We start from the raw sequence: 23,513 nt of genomic DNA on the forward strand, positions 1-23,513 counted from the left end.
AATACCAAAATAACCCACAAATTTTGGCATAAAAATGCAGGCCAAAATTGTCTTTAGAAAAACAAAAGAGTGTTTTGTTGCTTCCCTTAACAGAAAATAAGATTTTCCAAAATGGATATAAAAATAGGAAAGGAAATGTGAATAGAAGTAGAATTATTACCATACACATCCAGCTCGTAAAGCTTTTCAGCAGTTCCAGCAACACTGGTGACACGACAAGTGTATTGACCAGCATCTGATATATGGGCCCGAGGTATCTGAAGGAAGTGCCCTCTGTCAATATACGTAGCTTGCGGACTGGAGATGATTGGTCGATTGGCTCTGTACCAGGTTATAGCAGGCAGGGGAATGCCACGAGCTTCACATTCCAGGAGGACGGGGTTATTTAGCAGAACAGTCAGGTCAGTTGTGGTATTACCTCCTTTAATGGTTGGTGCAACTTTTGGTATGAAAATGAAAACAACAGCATAAATATAATAATTGAACAGTTGAAAGAAACAGTTCAATAATTTCTGACTACGTAGGTAACTCAAGTAATGGAAAATATTCTGGCAGCTTTTAAGACTGGGGCTGCATATTTAAGTTTAAACAGCAAAATTCAGCAGGCAATGTGACCAAATGACATGAAACTGATTCATATCAAGAATAACTGAGTTAATGAGTTATCTGGTCTCAAATAAAGCCAAGGCACAAACTTCAGCACCATTGAGTAAACTGGGAGAGATTTTAGAATATTCCACTGAATGAATTTCATAAATTTAACAGAGCTCCCAGAGCAGACAGTTTCTCAGTTGTCAAAGCACATTGACTAGATAGTCAGTGACTCAGTTTGCTGTGAGTTGTATTACAATGAATGTCCAGATGATTATGGATATCTCACATTATCACTGTCAGATACTACATCATTTCGCTGTCTATCAACCTGTGCTATAATATAATTACCTGTTTGAAAAGTAAAGGTTGTTTCATTCACTTGATGATGAACAGTAGTTAAACTGTAAATATTTCATATCTGTACATCTTCTAACTGTACTTTGCACTTGGACCTTGGGTAAGTTCGGCATTAAATCAAGTCTAATTGAAACTTCCAGAGACAATTTTCAAATGCAAGTAATTTTTGCCTTAATCACAGAGTAATAAACTTGCTATATTTGGGTACTTAACTTTAGAAAAACACCCTTCACTTCAGTTGCCTACAACAATAAACCTCAAGTCCTCACAATACAAATGTAGTGCTGGTTTCTGATCAACTATACTTAATTTGATACTGAATATTAAGTTGTAGCTTTGAGTTAATTAAGAACTGGAAAGCGAATGTATAAAAACATTCCAGTTAGGTTGTAAACAGCCATCCTCAAACTCATCTGCAGCCCAGACTGGATACCCACCAACTGATGTTGATTTCTCTATATTCAAACATACATTCACCTAGTGTAGCTGCACAACTAAGAACATCTCCATTCAAGGGCAAAGAGTTATTCAAATAACACAAGAACATTATACCTACCTGTCAATCTAGTCCCTCTAATAAGGTATAAATATTCTAATATTATGAGCTTTATCTAACGTGTACAATTTCTCAAGGTGGTTAAATCAATTATATGTTAGAGGAAGGAATTCCTTGATTTTCAAATGTACATGAACATGAATTTACATATATTAATCTCATAATACAACTGTGTACCTTGCTGGGTACTGAAAACCTGTGCTGACCAACTGGCTGGAATATTCAAAAATACCTTCAACCTTTTACTGCCATGGTTCTGAGAAATCCACGGCTTCAAAAGGGAAGCAATCATTCAATGCCCAAGAAGAGTAGAGTGAACTACCTCAATGACAAACACAAGGGAATCTGCAGATGCTGGAAATTCAAGCAACACACACAAAATGCTGATGGAACACAGCAGACCAGACAGCATCTATGGGGAGAAGCACTATCGATGTTTTGGGCCGAGACCTTTTGTCAGTGTCCTGACGAAGGGTCTCGGCCCGAAACGTCGACAGCGCTTCTCCCTATAGATGCTGCCTGGCCTGCTGTGTTCCACCAGCATTTTGTGTGTGTTGCCTCAATGACTGTTACCCAGTAGCACTCATATCTACCATATGAAGTGATTCAAGAGGTTGGTTGAAGCTAGAATTAACTCCTGCATGAGCAAGGACCTGGACCTGCTGCTATTTTCCTACCACTGCAATAGGTCTGTAATGGACGCATTCTCACTGGCTCTCCACTCTGCTCTGGAGCACCGAGACAGCAGCAAGACATACTATATATCAGACTATTTTTTATTGATTACAGTTTGGCTTTCAACAATATCATTCCCTCAGTACTCATAACCAAGCTTAATAACCTGGGTCATTGTACCTCCCTCTGTGGCTGGATCTTCAGCTTCCTTATTGATGAACCATAGGCAGTGTGTAAAGGTAATAATGCCTCGTTGGCTGTCAACATTGGTGCACCTCAAGGATGTATGCTTATCCCGCTGCTCAACTGTCTCTACACTCAGCACTGTGAGACTAAGCACAGCTGAACTGTGATTTATTGTTGGTAGGATCCCAGGTGCCAATGAGGAGGCTGACAGGAATGAGATAGATCATCTGATTGAGTGGTATCAGAACAACTTTGCATTCAATGTCAGCAAGACCAAAAGAACTGATTGTGGTCTTCAGATATGGGAAGTCTGAGGAGAACACATACCAACGCTCACTGCGGGGACAGTGATGGAAAAGGTTCAAGTTCCTGGGCGTCAACATCTCAGAGGATCTATCCCGGGCCAAACATATTAATGCAATCATGAAGAAGGCACCTCCACTTCATTAGGCTCTTGTTGAGCTTTAGTATGTCACCACAGACTTGCACCTTTCTACAGAGAAACAGTGGTGACTGGTTGCATCACAGCATAGTACCGAGCCTCCACAACACTGGATTGCAAGAGATTGCAGAAGGTTATAGACTCAGCCAGCTCCATCACGGGCACAAGTCTTCCCCACCACTATTCATGGCCCACTCTACAGCAACAGCCTCAATGTCCAGGGTGCCTGACCTACTGAGCACCAAAGGGCAAGTTCAGCCATGGGAAAAGTGTGGCAATTAAGGAACAGAGCAGGTGCTGAGCAGGATGACACTCATCCTCACTCAAAGATTAATTTTCCAAATTGCGAAGCATGGAAACACCAGGCATTGGAACTACATGTTGGGATATTATGCTTTAACTATGAAATTTGTGACTGAGGAACTAACTATAGGTAGCACCCCAATGACTTTTCCTTGTATTTGACTGATTGACTAAACTGCCAATAGGTAGCAAATATCTGTTGCTCCATCTTATGGTGTCCTTAGCAAATCCAGTCATTTATTGCAATATATAATCAACATAAATGTCATTCATTCTTAACTTTTTACTTCCTCAAAAAATAGAACATAATAGAAATGCTCTTGATTGAATGTGATGAAAGACAACATTTGAAATGTTAACTAATTTCTTCCTTTCAATGTCAATTAACTGCTTATATTCGACAGCATTTTCAATTCCTTTTAAATTTGCCAGCTTTTCATTTTTGATATACAAATACTTCTAATCAACAAAGCATTATCAATGCATAATCTTTAATAATTGATATACATCATTCTTGTAGAACTGAGACATTTTAAAAATATAGAGAGAAAACGGCATGAATACTCAACAGGTCAGATAGCAACTGCGAGAAAGTGACAGAGTCAACGTTACAAACTTAGCAGAACAACTAAAGGTGAGAATTCGAGAATAAAACAGTATATACAATGTGACAGAGGAGGGGAAGGGTTGGGAAAAACAAAATAAATATCTGTGGTAGGGTGGAGACCAAGAGAGGCTGATTTTGTCTGTTGAGTCAACCATTCTCAGAGCCATATAAATATGTGAGAAAGCGCTGGTCTTCAGAATTGTAATTTAGATAAGTTATAACTATTGTGAGGGCTGATGTTTTTTGTAGCAGAGCATTGCGAAAGCCACTGAAATGTTGACAAAACTGCATTATAAGATCTCCTACCACAGGCTATCCATGGTTGTGTGGGCCCTCTGAAAGCATTAGCCATTTAATTAAACTTCATTGCCCTTTTCCATGGCCCCACAAACCTCCCTTTTAAAGTATTTACACATTGCTCTTTCGAAATTGCTTTCAGGCAGCACATTCCAGATCATAACATTGCATTATACAAAAGAGTTCTTCAATTCCCTCTTGGGATTCTATTTATTTTGTTAGAAACTAATGTTTTGATTTATACAATCAATTGCAAGTTTCCTGACATTTAAACTTCATATTCCCCTTCCCCCCCAATGAAGAGGTAGATGCCAGAGGCTATCAGGAGTTCCTGTTATCCACTGTAACTTTATAGAAGTACTGGATGGTACATTGGAGAGCATAATACAAATATTTAGATATTATTTAAATAGACTTTTTCATGCCTCACTGTTTGTATTGAACATCAATCATCTTCTTGCAGGAAATCAAAAACACAGCAACATATACGGGGGGATGGTGGAATACGCCTCTTGAGCGTTTCCTTTCCTGAGAAGCATAAATAATTGTTCCAATCATTTACAAAAGCTATACCTGGTGTCCCAGAACCATGGAGTTTTGTTTTGCGTATTGCTCAGTCAATATTCTGCAGAACAGCTTAATGTGGGATTTCCTGCTGCATTGATCAGCATTCTTCCAAATACCCATGTGTATGAACACTTACATAAAGAGGAATGAATCAAACAGCAGGCCTGTTTGATTCTTAAAGATCTTTTTTTTTCTTTTTCAGTTCTTATTAAAATTGTTCATTGAATGTACTTGATTCTTTCATTGAAAAAGTAAATGATTAAATCATTTGCTGAAGGCAGGAATTTGCAAACTCTAGTAGTAACTGCTCACAGCTCTCTGAGATGCCCAATTAACTTATTAGTTTGGTAAGACATCATGTTTGATAATGTAAATCTATCCAGCTGTTTTGCTGTTGAGATAGTTGCTCTTCATAGCCAACATCTGGTTTCTTGCACCGTGCAGTGCAAGATATAAGAATTTATCTACACACACTGTTCATAAAAAGGTATTTATACAGTGACTCTAGAATTCCTGGGTATGATTAGCAGTATGAGAGTTTAATTAAATTAACATTGCAGCTAGCCTGAGGTGGGGGTGGGAAAACCTGTTTTCGTTAATGGTGTTCTTTTGCATTTTTGACCCTTTCTCCAAAGCATTTTGAAAACTGCAAATTTCCTCTCCTATCTATACCTAACAATTAAAAGGCTCAGAGTACAGTCACAGAGTGGTTATGTCATGGAATATGAAATTCAGAGGCCTGGACTAATGATTCAAAGATATGAATTAAAACCCCACCTTGTTCAGACAATTAAGCATATCTAGAATTAAAAGGCTGATGTCAATATTTAGGTTCATCTAAGTACTGGTTTATCATATGTATTTTGGAGAAGGAATTATATAATCCTGATATGGTCTGGAATCCTGAAGCAGATCATATTCTGGAGTGAAATGTAAAGTTCAAAATTCCACCTATAACTGGACAACTCTGATTTGAATCATGCTGTGAGAAAGCTGAATACCAGCACCACATTGACCAGCCTCTGAGAATGTGACTCTATCAGTTTTTCAGTTCAGCAACTCAACACAAAATAAAACTCAAACCAGCAGGAGCAGTTAGCTTTTCACATTGGAAGAGCTGCACTAACCGTAGATGTTGAGTTTGAATTTCTTGAATTGTTTTCCTGCAGCATTTACTGCACTGCACTGGTAATGGCCCTGTTCAGATAGACGTGCATTCTTTATGTGGAGCATCTGGCCATCATTTCTTACTTCTATGTTGGGGCTGCCCAGGAAAAGAACCCTGTTGTGCAAAGCATGAAGAATTGTTATTACTATTGCTTCTGGTACAATGCAATGACAAATTTGGAACCTGATAACACATGACCTCTACAAGAAAACTCTGTGAATTTTGAAGGACAAATTTAATACTTAATGATCTTCTATGACAAAAATGCTAAAATTACATTCTACTTAGTCTGTTGTGCTGCATTTATTTATTCTCCTAGATGTTTAGCATCACTGTTATGTACAAACCCCATTTCCAGAAAAGTTGGGATATTTTCCAAAATGCAATAAAAACAAAAATCTGCGATATGTTAATTCACGTAAACCTTTATTTAACCAACAAAAGTACAAAGAAAAGATTTTCAATAGTTTTACTGACCAACTTAATTGTATTTTGTAAATATACACAAATTTAGAATTTGATGGCTGCAACACATTCAACAAAAGTTGGGACAGAGGCATGTTTACCATTGTGTTACATCACCTTTCCTTTTAATAACACTTTTTAATCGTTTTGGAACTGAGGATACTAATTGTAGTAGATTTGCATTTGGAAATTTGTCCATTCTTGCTTGATATAAGACTTCAGCTGCTCAACAGTCCGTGGTCTCCATTGTCTGATTCTCCTCTTCATGATGCGCCATACATTTTCAATAGGAGATAGATCTGGACTGGCAGCAGGCCAGTCAAGCACACGCACTCTGTGTCTACAAAGCCACGCTGTTGTAGCCCGTGCAGAATGTGGTCTGGCATTGTCCTGCTGAAATAAGCATGGACGTCCTGGGAAGAGACGTTGCTTTGATGGCAACATATGTCTCTCTAAAATCCTAATACACACCTCAGAGTCAATGGTACCTTCACATACATGCAACTCACCCATGCCGTGGGCACTGATGCACTCCCATACCATCACAGATGCTGGCTTTTGCACTGTGTTAAGTGACAATGGTTTTCCGAAGTACTCCCGAGCCCAGGTGGCTATAATTGTCACAGTAGCATGACGGTTTCTTAGGCAGTGCCGCCTGAGGGCTCGAAGATCACACGCATTCAACAGTGGTTTCCAACCTTGCCCTTTACGCACTGAGATGTCTCTGAATTCTCTGAATCTTTTCACAATATTATGTACTGTAGATGTTGAAAGACCTAAATTCGCTGCAATCGTGCGTTGGGAAATGTTCCTTTTGAACTGACTAACAATTCTCTCACAAATTTTGGCACAAAGGGGTGAGCCACGACCCATCCTTGCTTGCAAAGACTGAGCCTCTGATGGATGCTACTTTTATACCCAGTCATGATACCTCAACTGCTACCAATTAGCCTGCTTAATGTGGAGTCTTCCAAACCGGTGTTACTTGAATATTCTGTGCACTTTTCAATCTTATTTTAACTCTGTCCCAACTTTTGTTGTGTGTGTTGCAGCCATCAAATTCTAAATTTGTGTATATTTACAAAATACAATTAAGTTGGTCCGTAGAACTATTGAAAATCTTTTCTTTGTACTTTTGTCAGTTAAAAAAAGGTTCATGTGAATTAACATATCACAAATTTTTGTTTTTATTGCATTTCGGAAAATATCCCAACTTTTTTGGAAATGGGGTTTGTAGACCAGAGAGCATTAATGCTGTTGGAAGAGCTTGCAAAAACAGAAAAGGAGTTCACCATTTTGTTAAAGACATCAGATGTAAACTGCCAACAATTGTCTACGCCACAGTTATGCTAGGTTGTCCTATTATGTATGTTGCTGCAAAAACTTTTCAAGCTGTTCTGCATAATACAATCAATGCTAGATAATTGGAATGCATCGGGACCAGTACATTTTGGCCCAGTAAACGGCTGCCCCAATTAGCCAAAGTTTAATGAAAATACGACAAACTACTGTTTAAATGAGTAACAAATTATGCATTTAAATGAAATAGAGAACAAATCAGAACACTATCAATACTACCGCAGTGCCATAAAATTGAGTATCAATTTCTAATTGTTAACAGAGGGATTTCCAGCTGCCGTGTTCTTTTGATTGACTGTAAATAAACAAAATCAGCAGACACCTAACGTAGATAATGGACTGTCTTCATACAATCCTTTCGACGATTGCATCCTTCAAATTTTCATTTTCACTAGAACATTCAAGATGGGTATCGATACTCTCAAATTCTTCGTAGTTTCTAACTTGTTGAATTGGTGAAATTGTTTCATTTTCACTCCTGGCCATTTCTGGCATCTCCAAGCCTGAATGCTTGAAACCACGGTGAGCATTGTCTTACTGCTTATTTCTTGCCAACTACCAGTGGCAAAATCACTGCTTTTTGAACACAAATACCCACAATTTACACTATTTAAAAACTCTTTGTTTTAAGCATGGTGTAGTGTCTAACAGCCACACAGGGCACTTTGCTGATGCCAGTTAGAAACTGTTCAGCAACATTACCCTGCCCCAGTTTAGTGGTATAGTGGTATTAGTGCCCCAATTTAGTGGTATAGTGTCTCAAAGAAATGAAGGCAATCCCAGCTATTTTCATTCAGGGCCTGCCCCTACACCTCCTTCCTCACTACCACTCAGGGTCCTAAACAGTCCTTCCAGGCGAGGCAACATTTCACCTGTGAGTCTGCTGGGGTCATTTACTGTGTCTGGTGCTCCCGATGTGGCCTCCTGTTTATCAGTGAGACCCCCGTATAATCGGTGAGACCCGACACAGATCGGGACACCATTTTGCCGAGCACCTATGCTCCATCTGCCAAAAAAGCAGGATCTCCCAGTGGCCACCCATTTTAATTCCAACTTCCCATTCCGAAAAGTCTATCCACGGCCTCCTCCACTGTCGTGATGAGACCACACTTAGGTTGAAGGAACAACACCATGTATTCCGTCTAGGTAGCCTCCAACCTGATAGCATGAACATTTGATTTCTCAAATTTCTAATATTGCCCTGCTTCACCATTTCCCATTCCTTTTCCCCTCTCTCACCTTATCACCTCGCCTGCCCATCGACTCCCTCTGGTGCTCCTCCCTCTTTTTCTTCCTTCCATGGCCTTCTGACTCTTTCACTAATCAACTTCCCAGCTCTTGACTTCATCCCTCCCCCTCCAGGTTTCACCTATCACCTTGTGTTTCTCTCTCCTCTGTCCCCACCTTTTAAATCTACTCCTCAACTTTTTTTCTCCAGCCCCGCTGAAGGGTTTTGGCATGAAACATCAACTGCAATTTTTCCCGTGGATGCTGCCTGGCCTGCTGAGTTCCTCCAGCATTTTGTGTATGTTTCTCTATTAGTGTTTGTTCTGTAACTGTTGGCCCGAATAAGTGGCAAGTGGCTGCCCTGATTAAGCAATGGCCCAATTAACCAGAAACCATGGCATAGCTCTTCTGCTTGTTCTGTAGGCTAAGAAAATTCACAAATTTCATACCTTATGAATATAATTTTACAAACTGGATTTTGCTCTGACGTCTTGATTCAGTATGAAGATGTTGGATGTTAATGATGGGTTTTCAAACTGTGGAAAGGCAAGGGTTTGGGCTTGATCCATATTCTTACTGGTCCCATCAACATATTCACTGATTTGCAAGAATAATTTCTCCAACATTTAATTATTCAAAATCCTATTAAATGTTTCCTTCAGTACAAAATATAAGTGTCCGGTTATACACTTAACATCACTTTAATCCTACCGTGAATAGATGAATCATACATAATGGAAGCAAATTAAAAATAAATCATTGTACAAAATTGGGCCAAAGTAGCTTTATTGTTGATCCTGAAGCCAAAGCTGACATCTGGTTGATGTTGTTCATGGTTTCATTTTCTTAATCTTCATTGACATGATATCTGATGAAAGAAACTGGAAAGTTTGGCCAATATTCAAGAAACAATTCTTTGGATTCCAGATACCTTCAGCTTCAAAGTACGTCAGGCAATAAGCACTTTACTATTCTAAAAGTCATAACAGCAGGTAGGAGGTGGATTCAAGATCTGAGTTTGAGGGACCAATGTCTACTGTTGTACATACAGAACACTTACTGGGCAGGAACAAAGCTGAAGAAAAGTAATAGAGTCCATTGGGGTGATTTCAGCCTATTTTGCCTTCTTGTTTTTATATACTTTCAGCAATGTAGTGTGTTCTGACACTGAAAGAGAATATCACGCGACTGCCCCTTGATAGAACCATTCAATTACTTCTGGGCCAGTGTTCTTTCCCCATGATACTGTGATTTCTTTGTCCTTTCATGTATTTATCTAATTCTTTTTTTGAATGTTACTCGGTTGAACCTCCTTCCATCATCTTCAGATCAAAGTAACAAGCTGTGTACAACTCAAGGCAAATACATCTGATCCACCTCCTTGTCATTAACCCCTTTGTCCCCAGAACTAGCTTCTTCAATTTATCTCCATCCGTGGATCTCGGTGGCTCAGTAGTAGGTGCAACACAGCTCCAGTGACTCAGGTTTAATCCTGATCTCCGGTGCCACCTGAATGGAGTTCGCACGTTCTCCCTGTAGGCACCTGGTTTTCCCCTTTGTCCCCACAATGCTGTGCCAGATCAATGGAACCAGTAATCAAATGGCCAACTAACTTCTGCCTACATAACGTCCGTATCCTTCCATTTTCCTCACATTCATGTGCCTATCTAAACGTCTGTTAATTTCTCTGATGTTTCTGCCTCTACCACTACCTAGGGGAGTGCATCACAGGCACCCACCACTCTGCATAAAAGACTTGCCGCTCACATCTCCTTTGAATTTAACCCCTCTCACCTTAAATGCATGCCCTCTGTTAATGTTTATATGGTATAATGTATACTCTACATACTTTAATAATGATTGTACTTTGAACTTTTTTAGACATTTTCACCTTGGGAAAGCGATACTGTCTGTCTACTCCATTTATGCCTCTCATAATCTTATAAACCTTTATCAGATCTCCCCTCTGCCTCCTCTGTTCCAGAGAAAACAGCGCTCGTTTGTCCAACCTCTTGTAATAGCATGTGTCCTCTAATCCAGGCAGCATCTTGGACAACCTGTTCTGCACTCTCTCCAAAGCCTTGACATCCTTCATATAATTTGGCAACCAGAACTGTATGTAATAATCTTGATGTGGCCTAACTAGAGTTTTTTCAAGCTTCAACATAACCTCCTGACTTTTGAATTCAGTGCTTTGACTAATAAAGGCAAGCATGCCTACAGCTTCTTCACCATGCTATCAACCTGTATAGCCACTTACAGGAAGTTATGAACTTGAACTCCGAGATCTCTCTGCTCATCAACACACTGCCCTTAACAGTGTACTGTCCCTTTACATTAGACCTAGCAGGGTGAAACACCTCACATTTTGCCTGGTTGAACTCCATCTGCCACTTCTCTGCCCATATCTGCAACTGATTTATATTCCGCTGCATTCTTTGCCACCTGTCTATGCTATCCATAACACCACCAATCCTCGTACCATCAGCAAAGTTACTAACCCACTCATCAACATTTTCATCCAGGTCCTTTATATACATTACAAACAGCACAGATCTCTGTGGAACTCCACTAATCACAAACCTCCAGCTAGAATAAGTCCTTTCAACCACTATCTTCTGTCTTCTATGGGCAAATCAGCTCTGAATCAAAACAGCCAATTCACCATTAATCCAGATAAGCCTCTCATGAGGGACCTTATCAGACACCTTACTAAAATTCATGTAGACAACATCCACTGCTCTTCCTTCATCAATCACCCTCGTCACCTCACCAAAAATCTCAATCAAGTTAATACGACTTACCCCACACAAAGCCATGCTGGCTCTCCCTAATTAGGCCATGGTTTTCCAAATGTTTGTAAACCTTATCCCTAAGAATTCTCTCCAATAACTTCCCTACCAGTGATGTGAGACTCAGTGGTCTATAGTTTACAAGATTATTGCTTGTTCCCTTCTCAAATAATGGAACACTAGCTACTTGCCTGTCCTCTGGAATCTCACCTGTGGCAAGAGAGGTCACAAAGATATTAGTCATGTCCCAGCAATCTCTTCTCTTTCCTCTCTCAATATCCTGGGGTATATCCCATCACACCCTGAGGACATCGAACTCAATGCTCTTTAAGACCATAAGACAAAGGAGCAGAATTAGGCTATTTGGCCCATTAAGTCTGCTCTGCAGTATAAGAGACTAAACACAACTTCTTCCTTTACCTTGAACTGGCCTAGCATATCAGTACGCTCAGCCATGATCTCTTTACTCTCCACAGCCTTCTTGATAGATACTGATGTAAAATGTCTATGAAGGTTCTCAGGCATTGTATATCAAGGTCTTTGTATATCAAGCAGTAATAAATCATGGCAACTGGACTTGCTGTGTTGTCTAAAAGACATTTTGCAGGGGTAGAGATGTTAGGACTACATTGTAAGTAGCTGATAGGTGGTGTCATACCCCACCTCCTCTGTTCAGGGATGGGTTTTCCAGTTTGACAAAGATGCCTTCTACCCCGGCATTTCCACAACAGTTCACACCTCCATTCATGCAAAGATGAGACTAATGACCCTCTCATTACCTCTACAATTCTTAACGACCCTCATGTGATTGTTATACTTTTAAACTACTCGCAGAATTTATAAACTGGAAAACTACTCACCATGGATCAGAACTGAAGAAGCCTCTCAGATGAGTGGCAAAACGGCTTCTAGACAACACCGCAAGTCCATTTGCCTTGGTTTATTACTGCTTGATATACTAATGTAAAGTACTCATTAAGGACCTCATCCACATCTTCCACATCCAAGCAAATGTTCCACACCCCTTTATCCTCAAGTGGTCCTACTCCCTCCATAATTATCCTCCTGCTTCTGATGTTTGTAATAGAATGCCTTGAGATTCTCTTTGACCCTATATGCCAAGGACCTTTCATTGCTCCTCCTGGCTTTCCTAATTCCATTCCAAGTTCTTTCCTGGCTTCTCTATAATTCGAGCTTCCTAAACTTTACAGATTTTTCCTTTTCCTTCTCCTTCTTGACTAAATTCCTCACCCTTCTCGACATCCAAGATTCTCTTACCTTGCAATCCTTGTCCTTCTTTCTGACTAGAACATACTGTACCCGTCCTGTACTCTGCGCAGATGGTCTTTAAACACACTCCACGTGTTGGATGTGAATGCCCATGAGCAGCTGTTCCCAATGAATTCTCCTTAGTTTCTGCCCAATGCTCTCTTAATTTGCTCTGCTCCAATTTAATACTCTCCTGCAAAGTCCATATTTATCCTTACCTATAGCTACCTTTAAACTTAGGAAACTGAAGTCACTGTTCCCCACTGAAAGGTCTCATTACCCAGTGCTAGTTCCAATACAGCCCATCTTCTTGTTGGACGATCTACATATTGATTCAAGAAACCGTCTTGGATGCAACTAACCATTTCTGCCCCCTCTAAGCCTTTTACACTAAGAAAGTCCCAGTTTATATTAAGAAAGTTGGAATCCCCATGACAACACTACTGTTTTTGTACCTTTCCTTAATCTGCCTGCATATCTTTTCCTCAAAGTCCTGGTAGCTATTGGAAGTTCTGTAGTATAATCCCAACAGGGTGATTGCACTCTTCCCAACTTTGACTTCTATCCATACAGACTCAGTGGATAGCCCTCCATTATGTCCTCTCTGAGTGCAGCTGTGATATTATCTCTAGCTGGTAGTGTAACTCCCACCTCTTTTACCTCCCTCTCAATCTTTTCTAAAACATTGAAATCCTGGAACATTCAGCAGCCATTCCTGTCCCCCTCTCAATCAAGTCTCTCCACAACATCATAGTTCTATGTACTAATCCTTGTTCTAAGGTTATCACCTTTTTTCATAATACTCTTTAAAATACACACACTTCAAACTATCCATCCCATTGTATCTATTATTCTGCTCCAGCCTGTTTTTACTGGCCTTCCTCTCCATCCCTCCACTTCCTGATCTGGTGCTTTGGTTCCCATCCCCTATCAAACTGGTTTAAACCCTCCTGAGTAGCACTTGTGTACCTTCCAGCCAGGACGTTACTTCTCCTCCTACTCAGGTACAACCTGTCCCTCTGGTATAGTCACCCTTGTCCTAGTAAAGGTTCCAACTATACAAGAACCTGAAACCCTGCCTGCTGCACCCCGCACCAGTTCCACAGCCCATCTACTATCATCTATCAGCCTATCTACTATTCATCTCTACTACCATCCTATTCCTGCCCTGACTAGCATATGGCACTGGGCATAATCCAGAGATTACTACCTTAGAGGTCCTCTTCTTCAGCCTCTTTCCTAACTCATCATGCAGGACCTCTTCCCCAGTTCTACCCATGTCACTGGTGCCAATGTGCACCATGACTTCTGGCTGCTCTCCCTTCCCCTTGAGAGTATTCTGCAGTCAGTCTGAAACATACAGCACCTTAAATACCTGAAAGGCTACAAACCATCTTGGTTTCTCATTTGCAGCCACAGAATCTCCAGTCCATCCCACTAATCATAGAGTTTTCTATCACGATTGCTTCGCCTGAATTTAACCTTCCCTGCGGAGCCTCAGAATTGACGTAGAGACACTGGCCTAGCTGTTGCTGCTGTGCCCTGATAAGTTGTCTATCCTCAGCATTATCCAAAGGAGTATGCCTGTTGCTGAGGGAATGGCAATAGGGGAATCCTGCACTAACTGGTTACTCCCCTTTCTTTCCCTGTTGGTTACCCAATTACTATCTGAAGTCTGCACTCCGGGTATGATCACCTTGGCAAAAGTTTCATCCATGAGGTTTTCAGCATCCTGGTGGTCCTAAATACATCCAGGAGAGAAGGGTAGACCATAAAACCATAAGACATAAGAGTAGAATTGTCCCATCTAGTCTGCTCCACCATTCAATCAATCATAGCTAATCCATTATCCACCTTCTCAGTCCCATTCCCCGGCCTTCTTCCCATAATCTTTGATGCCATTTCCAATCAGGAACCTATCAATCTCTGCCTTAAATACACCCAATGACTTGGCCTCCACACCTGTCTGCGGTATCAAATTCCACAAATTCACCACCCTCTGGCTAAAGAAACTTCTCTGCATCTCTGTTTTAAATGGGCGCCCCCTTTATCTAGAGGCTGTGTACTCTTGTCCTAGACTCCCCCACCATGGGAAACATCCTTTCCACATCTACTCTGTCTAGCCTTTCAACATTCGAAAGGTTTCAATGAGGTCCCTACCCCATCCTTCTAATTTCCAGGGAGTACAGGCACAGAGACACCAAACGTTCTTCATATAATAACCCCTTCATTTCCAGAATCATCTTTATGAACTCTTCTGAATCCTCTCCATCTTTTCTTAGATAAGGAGCCCAAAACTGTTCACAGTACTCAAGGTGAGGCCTCACCAGTGCCTTATAAAGCCTCAGCATCACATCCCTGCTCTTGTGTTCTAGACCTCTTGAAATGAATTCAAATATTGCATTTGCCTTCCCCACCACTGACCCAACAAGGACTCCCAAGTCCCTTTGCATCTCAGATTTTTGGATTTTGCTCCCCATTTAGTAAGTAGTCTACACATTTATTTCTTCTACCAAAGTGTACGACCGTGTATTTTTCAATATTGTATTTCATTTGCCATTTTCTTGCCCATTCTTCTGATCTGTAAAGTCCTTCTGTAGCCTTCCTGTTTCCTCAACACTACCTGCCCCTTCACCAATCTTCATATCAACTACAAATGTGGCAACAAAACCATCTATTCCATCATCTAAATCATTGATATACAGCATAAAGAGAAGCAGTTCCAACACCAACCCCGATGGAATACAACTAGTCACTGGCAGCTAACCAGAAAAGGATCCTTATGTTCCTACATTTGCCGCCTACTAATCAGCCAATGCTCTAACCATGCCAGTAGCTTTCCTGTAATACCATGGACTCTTAACTTGGTAAGCAGCCTCACGTGTGGCACCTTGTCAAAGGCCTTCAGAAAATCCAAATATACAATATCCCCTTTATCTATTCCACTTGTAATCTCCTCAAAGAAAACCAACAGGTTCATCAGGCAAGATTTTTCCCTAAGGAAACCATTCTGACTTTGTTCTATCTTGTCCTGTGTCACCAAGTACTTCACAATCTCATCCTTAACAATTGATTCCAACATCTTCCCAACCACTGAGGTCAGCCTAACTGGTCTATAATTTCCTTTCTGCAGCCTTCCTCCATTCTTAAAGAGTGGAGTTACATGTTAAATCTTCAGTCGTCTAGAACCATGCGAGAGCCCAATGATTCTTACAAGACCATTACTAATGCCTTCACAATCTCTACCGCTATGCCTTTCAGGACCCTAGGGTGCAGTTTATCTGGTCTGGGTGACTTGTGTACCTTTAGGTCTTCAGCTTTTTGAAGACTTTCTCCCTAGTAATAGTAACTGCACTCAATTCTCTTCCCTCACACCCTTCAACACTTGACACACTGCTAGTGTCTTCCAGAGTGAAGACTAATGCAAAATGCTTATTTAGTTCATCTACCATCTCCTTGTCCCCCATTATTTCTCTGGCCTCATGTTCAAGTGGTCCTATATCCACTCTCATCTCTCTTTTATTTTTTATATAATTGAAAAAGCTTTTTTTCTATCCACCCTTGATATTGATTGCTAGCTTGCTTTCATATTTCTTTTCCCTCCTAATGATTTTTAGTTGCTTTCCATAAGTTTTTAAAAGCTTCCCAATCCTCTATCTTCCAGCTAATTTTTGCTTTCTTGCATGCCCTCTTTTTAGCTTTTACATTAGCTTTGACTTCCCTTGTCATCCACAGTTTCCATTTTGCCATTTGAGTATTTCTTTGTTTTTGGAATACATCTATCCTGCTTCTTCCTCATTTTTCCCAGAAACTCAAGCCATTGCTGCTCTGCTGCCACCCCTGTCAAAATTTCTTTCCAATTTTCCTTGGCCAACTCCTCTCTCATACCACTGTAATTTCCTTTACTCCACTGAAATACTGCTATGTCAGACTTTACTTTCTCCCTATCAAATTTCAAGTTGAACTCAATCACTGTCTCCTGAGGGTTCCTTTACCTTAAGCTCCTGAATCACCTCTGGTTCATTACATAACATCCAATCTAGTACAGGTGGCTCCTGTTTTTCGAACGTTCGCTTTACGACAGCTTGCTGTTACAAAAGACCTACATTAGTATCTATTTTCGCTAACCAAAGAGGATTTTCGCTTTTATGAAAAAAAGATGCCCAATTTATACATGTGTTTACCCTGAAAAGACTACCATGACCATGAAGCCTTGCACGGGCAGTTGTGTGTACGTGCGTAGGTGTGTACATGCCGATTTTTTTTCTGCAAATCGATTTTGACTTGCTGTCTTCCCGATTTTGATAAGTGAAACTACACCGTAAATACAATATTTCTAATTTATTTAGGCTGTATATTTATCATATCATTCCTACTTTTACTATATGTTCGTGTTATTTTAGGTTTTATGTGTTATTTGGTTTGACTTGGTAGGTTATTTTTTGGGTCTGGGAACGCTCAAAAATTTTTCTCATATAAATTATTGGTAATCGCTTCTTCACTTTACGACATTTCGGCTTACGATTCGGCAAACGGTTTCATAGGAACGCTCTACCTTCGGATAGTGGGGGAAACCTGTATAGCTGATCTCCTAGTAGGCTCAATGACAAACTGCTCTAAAAAGCCATCTCATAGGCATTCAACAAATACACTCTCTTGGGATGCATTACCAACCTAATTTTCCCAATCTACCTGCATGTAAAAATCTCCCATGACTAGCATAACATTGCCCTTTTGACATGACTTTTCTATTTCCCATTGTAATCTGTAGTCCACATCCCAGATACTGATTGGAGGCCCGTATATAACTGCCACCAGGGTCCCTTTACCCTTGCAGTTTCTTAACTCAACCCACAAGGATTCAACATCTTCTGATTCTATGTCTCATGTTTCTAGTGATTTGATGCCATTTTTTACCAGCAGAGCTATGTCACCCCCTCTGCCTACCTTCCTATCCCTCCGAAGCAACATGTAACCTTGGACATTCAATTTCCAACTACAACCATCTTTCAGCCACAATTCAGTGATGGCCACAACATTATTCCTGACTATCTGTAGAGGTACAACAAGATCATCCACTTTATTTCTTATACTCTGTGCATTGAGATGTGTACTGTATTTGCTGCCCTTTTTGATTCTGCAGCCCTAATGCACTGATACTCACCCCCCCCCCCCACTGGCTACAATTTTATCCTATCATCTGCCTGCACTTCCTGACAGCCTGACTGCACACTACCTTTGCTTTTTTATAATCCATCATTTCCTGAGACCCTGCACTCCGGTTCCCATCCCCCTGCCAAATTAGTTTACACCCTCCCCAACAGCTCTAACAAACCTGCCTACAAGAATATTGGTCCCCCTTGGATTCAGGTGTAAACCTTGTTCGTCAGGAGCTGTTCCTCGACCTTGTCAGTCGGGAGCTGAAGTTGGGTGTACTTCCTGCAGATGTAGTCATCAGAGAAACTGTTAGGTATCTTGTAATCCAACAATTTTTAGGACAAATATTTCACTGTTTGAACTACCATCTTGCCTATGTCTCTCAAGCTTTAGCTTCTCAAACTTAAGTTGTACAATCAAATAAATAACTCCAAATACTCAGCACTCTTAACCTCTGCCTTTTCTTGCCGAAGCCTGTTGAGCCAAAGCCTGACAATGCTAATAGTGGCCCACTCCAACCACAGTCGCTCCGCTTCAACCTAACTTATTTTTATGGGCCTTTGCTAAATTACTAATAATCCAAGTGATCTCCCATTCCAGAGACAAGTCCCAATAGGCACTACTCACTTTTTTAACACTGGTACATAAACTCAGCAAGTAACTATCTCCAACACTTTTTGCAATCTCCTGGTCTGCAGGCAAGTTCCGAGAGGCATCACTTACTTTTTAAAACATGAGATCAGTCATGCAGCATGAACACAATAGGCTGAATAACCTTTTAAATTGTAAGAAAATAAGAGAAAATGTTCCATAATTCTTAAGTTTTTAAAAAAATCAAATACATTGCTAACCACTGCTCCAAACTTTACTTCAGGGTAGGCTGATTGCTTGAAGCAGATCACATATAAACATCCAAAAAGCTTGCAAAGGAGGGAGAAAAATGCACGTTTCTATGCTGTTCTATTTTTCTCTGCTTCATGTAGTTCTGAGCAATATGACCTTGAAGTCAGAGAACCTTGGCTTATGATTAAAGCCCCTCCAACGGCAGATTACTGGCATGGTAGGCAAAGGAGCTTACCTGTTGTCTTTGTACCACTGGATGTGGGGAAAGGGAATGCCTTGGACTTTACACTCAAGCGTTGCTTCCTGATTCAGAATCACTGATACTTCACTTGTAGTGCCAGCACCCATTATACTTGGAGGGACTTCGGGAAATCAGATGCAGGAGAAGTAAAGGAAGAGAAATAAACAAACAGACTGAGGTAAGTGGTATGAAAACTAACAGAAACTTGATTCATTACATACTTAGAGAAATTTGGGTGAAGGGCAAAAACAAGGCAATGAACAGGGTTGTAAAGATTAGGTTAGGATCTGGAATTAATCAACCATTAGTCATGATACAAGATGAAGTTAATGCTTTTAAACGCAGAGGAGGAATGAACATCAAAGGAGATGAGGGATTCCCTGGCTTCAAGATTCTCTGAATAAACAGGGCATATCTCTCAATAAACAATTGAATATATGAATTTAAGCATGTGCAGGTCACTTAAGTCTGATCTTCCAATTAACAAGATTGCAGCTGATAAAATTGTAACCTTTACAATAAGTTCTCTGTTAACGAGATAACATATAACCCCTTGTTTATCAAAGATATATCAATATTTGCTCTACAAAATATTCAACAACTTCTTTCAAAACTGTTAGAGGAAGATAGAGACATAGTCCTGATGTCGGGTTCCATCCCAAAATGTCACTGAGTTTGTTGTTAAAAAATAATTTCAAAGAGTCATGCCTCACCAAAAAAATACCACATCTCTCTCAAATTCAACTCCTTAACATATAGTAAAAAAATTGTTCAGAGATACAACACAGAACGTTACCTTCCAGTCCAACAAGCTACACGGCCCAGCGATCCATCTATTTAACAGGAGATTAATCACTGGACAATTTATAACTACCAATTAACCTACTAACCAGTACGTCTTTGGAATGTGGGAGGAAACCAGAGCACCCAGAAGAAACCCACATGTTCACGGGGGCAGACGTACAAACTCCTTACAGACGGTATCAGAATTGCACTCTGAACTCCGATGTCCCAAACTGTAATAAGCCTTGTGCTAACCACTACACTATCCTGGTGCCAATTTTACATAACAACCCAAGTTCTAGTTTCAACCATGAGGGTGTATCCTCTACATTGACCCTGTCAAGAATCTTCAGCACATTAATATGTTTCAATCAAGTTCCTTTTTATTCTTCTAATCTCTAGAAGATACGACCCAACATGACACAATGTTGCAGCAGCTAATACTGCTGTCTCTTAGCTCAAATAGCCAATACAGACTGTGGTTTTCCGGTTAGGAAGTCGAGGATCCAATTGCAGAGGGAGGTACAGAGGCCCAGGTTCTGCAACTTCTCAATCAGGACTGTGGGAATGATGGTATTAAATGCTGAGCTATAGTCGATGAACAGCATCCTGACATAGGTGTTTGTATTGTCCAGGTGGTCTAAAGCCATGTGGAGAGCCATTGAGATTGTATCTACCACTCACCTATTGTGGCGATAGGCAAATTGCAATGGATTCAGGCCCTCGCTGAGGGAGGGAGGAGTTCAGTCTAGTCATGACCAGTCCCTCAAAACATTCCATCACTGTACATGTGAGTACTACTGGGCAATAGCCATTGAGGTACCTTATGTTATTCCTCTTAGACATAATTGGTATAATTGTTGTCTTTTTGAAGCAAGTGGGAACACTGTAGCAGTGAGAGGTTGAAAATGTCCTTGAATACTTCCGCCAGTTGGTTGGCACAGGTTTTCAGAGCCTCACCAGGTACTCCATCGGGACCTTCTGCCTTGCGAGGGTTCACTCTCTTTAATGACATCGGCCTCTGAGACGGAGATCACAGGGTCATCAGGTGCAGTAGGGATCTTCACAGCTGTAGTTGTGTTCTCCCTTTCAAAGTGTGCATAGAAGGTGTTGAGTTCATTTGGTAGTGAAGCATTGCTGCCATTCATGCTATTGGGTTTCGCTTTGTAGGAAGTAATGTCTTGCAGACCCTGCCAAAGTTGCCATGCATCTGATGTCCACTCCAAACGTGTTCAAAATTGTCTCCTCGCCTTTGAAATAGCCCTCCGCTGGTGTTCTGGTACAGACCTGGATTGCCAGACTTGAATGCCATAGATCTAGCCTTCAGCAGATGACGTATCTCCTGGTTCATCCATGGCTTTTGATTTGGGAACGTACAGTAAGTCTTTGTAGGCACACACTCATCCACACAGGTTTTAATGAAGTTGGTAACAACTGCAGCATACTCATCCAGATTCAAAGATGAATCCCTGAGTACAGTCCAGTCCACCAATTCAAAGCAGTCCTGTAGGTGCTCCTGTGCTTCCCTTGTCCAAACCTCCTTGGTCCTCACTACTGGTGCTGCAGACATCAGTCTCTGCCTGTACTCAGGGAGTAGAAGTACAGCCAGGTGATCAGACTTCCCGAAGTGAGGGCGTGGAATAGCACGGTAGGCATTCTTGATGGTGGTGTAACAATGGTCCAGTGTGTGGTTTCCTCTGGTATTACAAATGATCTGTTAATGGTAATTGCTTAGTGATTTTTTCAGACTGGCCAAGTTAAAATCTCCCAACACAATGGTGAAGGCATTACAATGCGCTGTTTCGTGCATGTTGATCCCATTGACATTAGCCTGAGGTGGAATGTATACTGCCACCAAAATGACCCCAGAGAACTCCTGTGGTAGGTAAAAAGGACAGCACTTTACTGCTAGATATTCCAGGTCTGGTGAGCAGAATTGGGACAGCACTGATGTATTTCTGCACCAAGAAGAGTTGATCATGAGGCCTACTCCTCCACCTCTGCTTTTGAGAGACTCTATAGATCTGGACCTATAGACACACGGTCCTAATGTCCCTCTGATTCAGCACGCTGGCTCTGAGATTATCGATTTTATTCACCAGAGACTGCATGTTCACCAGCAAGAAAGTCGGTATAGGGAGTTTAAAACCCCGGTTCCTTAAATGCACTTGTAACCCCGATCTACGACCACACTTCTTCCATGGGCGCTTCCGTCCACAGTCAGTAATTTCCGTCAGTTTTAAGAAACGATAGTTTATTGAAATGCATTAAGACATCTTTGTTGACTGTACTGACTTTGGAAGCAGTTGTGCTTTTTAGCTGTATTAGGCTGAAACAAGAATATTTAATCGTACCCATTGACAGTACTGCTGCTACTCGAGTCGCCCCTAGGTGCTCCAGAACTAGTAGATGGGGAATAGAAGAAAAGGGAAGGGGGAGGGAAAAAATTACCAGAAGGAGAAATCGATGACCAAGCCTTCAGGTTGGAGGCTACGCAAATGGAATTCAAGGTGTTGCTCCTCCACCCTGAGCGTGGCCTCATTGTGGCAAAAGTAGCAGCCATGGACTGACATGTCAGAACAGGAACGGGTATCAGAATTAAAATGGTTGGGCACTGGGAAATTCCGTTCTTGGTGGATGGAGCGGAGGTGCCCGACAAAGCAGTCCCCAATTTACATCCAGTTTCACCAATGTACCGGATACAGTAGACGATCCCAGCAGATTCGCAGATGAGGTTTTGCCTTACCTAGAGGGACTGTTTGGGGCCCTGAATGGAGGTAAAGGAGGAGTTATATAGGCAGATGCAGCATTTCGGTTATTTGCAGGGGTAAGAACCAGGAGGAGAGATTAGTGGGGAAGGGACGAATCACAGAGGGACAGATCCCTGTGGAAAGTGGAGAGTGAGGGGAGAGGTAAAGGTGTGTTTAGCGGTAGGATGCCTTTGAAAATGGTGGATGTTGAGGAGAATAATGTGTTGAATGTGCAGTAGGTGAGGACAAGAGGAAATTTATACCTGTTAAGGCAGTAGGAAGATGGGGTGATAGTGGAAGTCCAAGAAATTGGAGAAAATGCAGGTGAGGGCAGCATCAGTGGTGACGAAGGGAAGAATCAAGGGCTCTTTGAAGAAGGACGACATCTCTAATGTCCTGGAAAAGGAAGCCTTATCCTGGGAACAGATGCGGTGGAGATGAAGGAACTGAGAAAAGGGAATAGCATTTTTACAGGAGACACGGTGGGAAGAGATGCAGCAAGATAGCCATGGAAATGAGTAGGTTTATAAAAAATATAAGTAGGCAGTTTGTCTCCAGAGAGATGGAGGAAGGAGAGGGAGGTGCCAGAAATGGACCAAATGAATTTAAGGGCAGGGTGGAAGTTGGAGGCAAAGTTGAGGAAATTGATACCCAGATCCCTCTGCACCTCAGAGCTCTCCAATCTCTCACCATTTAAATAATTGATTCTTTTTAATACTCCTGCCAAAATAATTAATTTCTCATTTTTTCTATTTGCCTAAACTATGCTCACTTGATGCTTCCTAATCCGGATGATGTTCCTCAGTCTTGAAGATGCCTCTTAAGTGCATTCCTCTAAGTCATTTATACACATTTTTTTTAGAGCTGAATCTCTA

At 41.1% G+C, this 23,513-nt stretch overlaps 1 protein-coding gene across 1 annotated transcript in view; it reads right to left on the reverse strand.

Annotated features, from left to right (window-relative positions):
* The window catches only part of hmcn1 (hemicentin 1), a 489,515-nt gene that overhangs the window by 203,496 nt on the left and 262,506 nt on the right, over positions 1-23,513 (reverse strand). The window contains exons 29-31 of the mRNA XM_073063293.1: positions 19,100-19,226; positions 5,712-5,866; positions 161-439 (exon numbers count right to left, since the gene is read on the reverse strand). Of these exons, the coding sequence (XP_072919394.1) occupies positions 161-439; positions 5,712-5,866; positions 19,100-19,226 (561 nt within the window). The remainder of the gene's footprint in view (positions 1-160; positions 440-5,711; positions 5,867-19,099; positions 19,227-23,513) is intronic.

This window comes from Hemitrygon akajei, chromosome 12 (assembly GCF_048418815.1).
Source record: "Hemitrygon akajei chromosome 12, sHemAka1.3, whole genome shotgun sequence".
In the NCBI taxonomy this organism is placed as follows: domain Eukaryota; kingdom Metazoa; phylum Chordata; class Chondrichthyes; order Myliobatiformes; family Dasyatidae; genus Hemitrygon; species Hemitrygon akajei.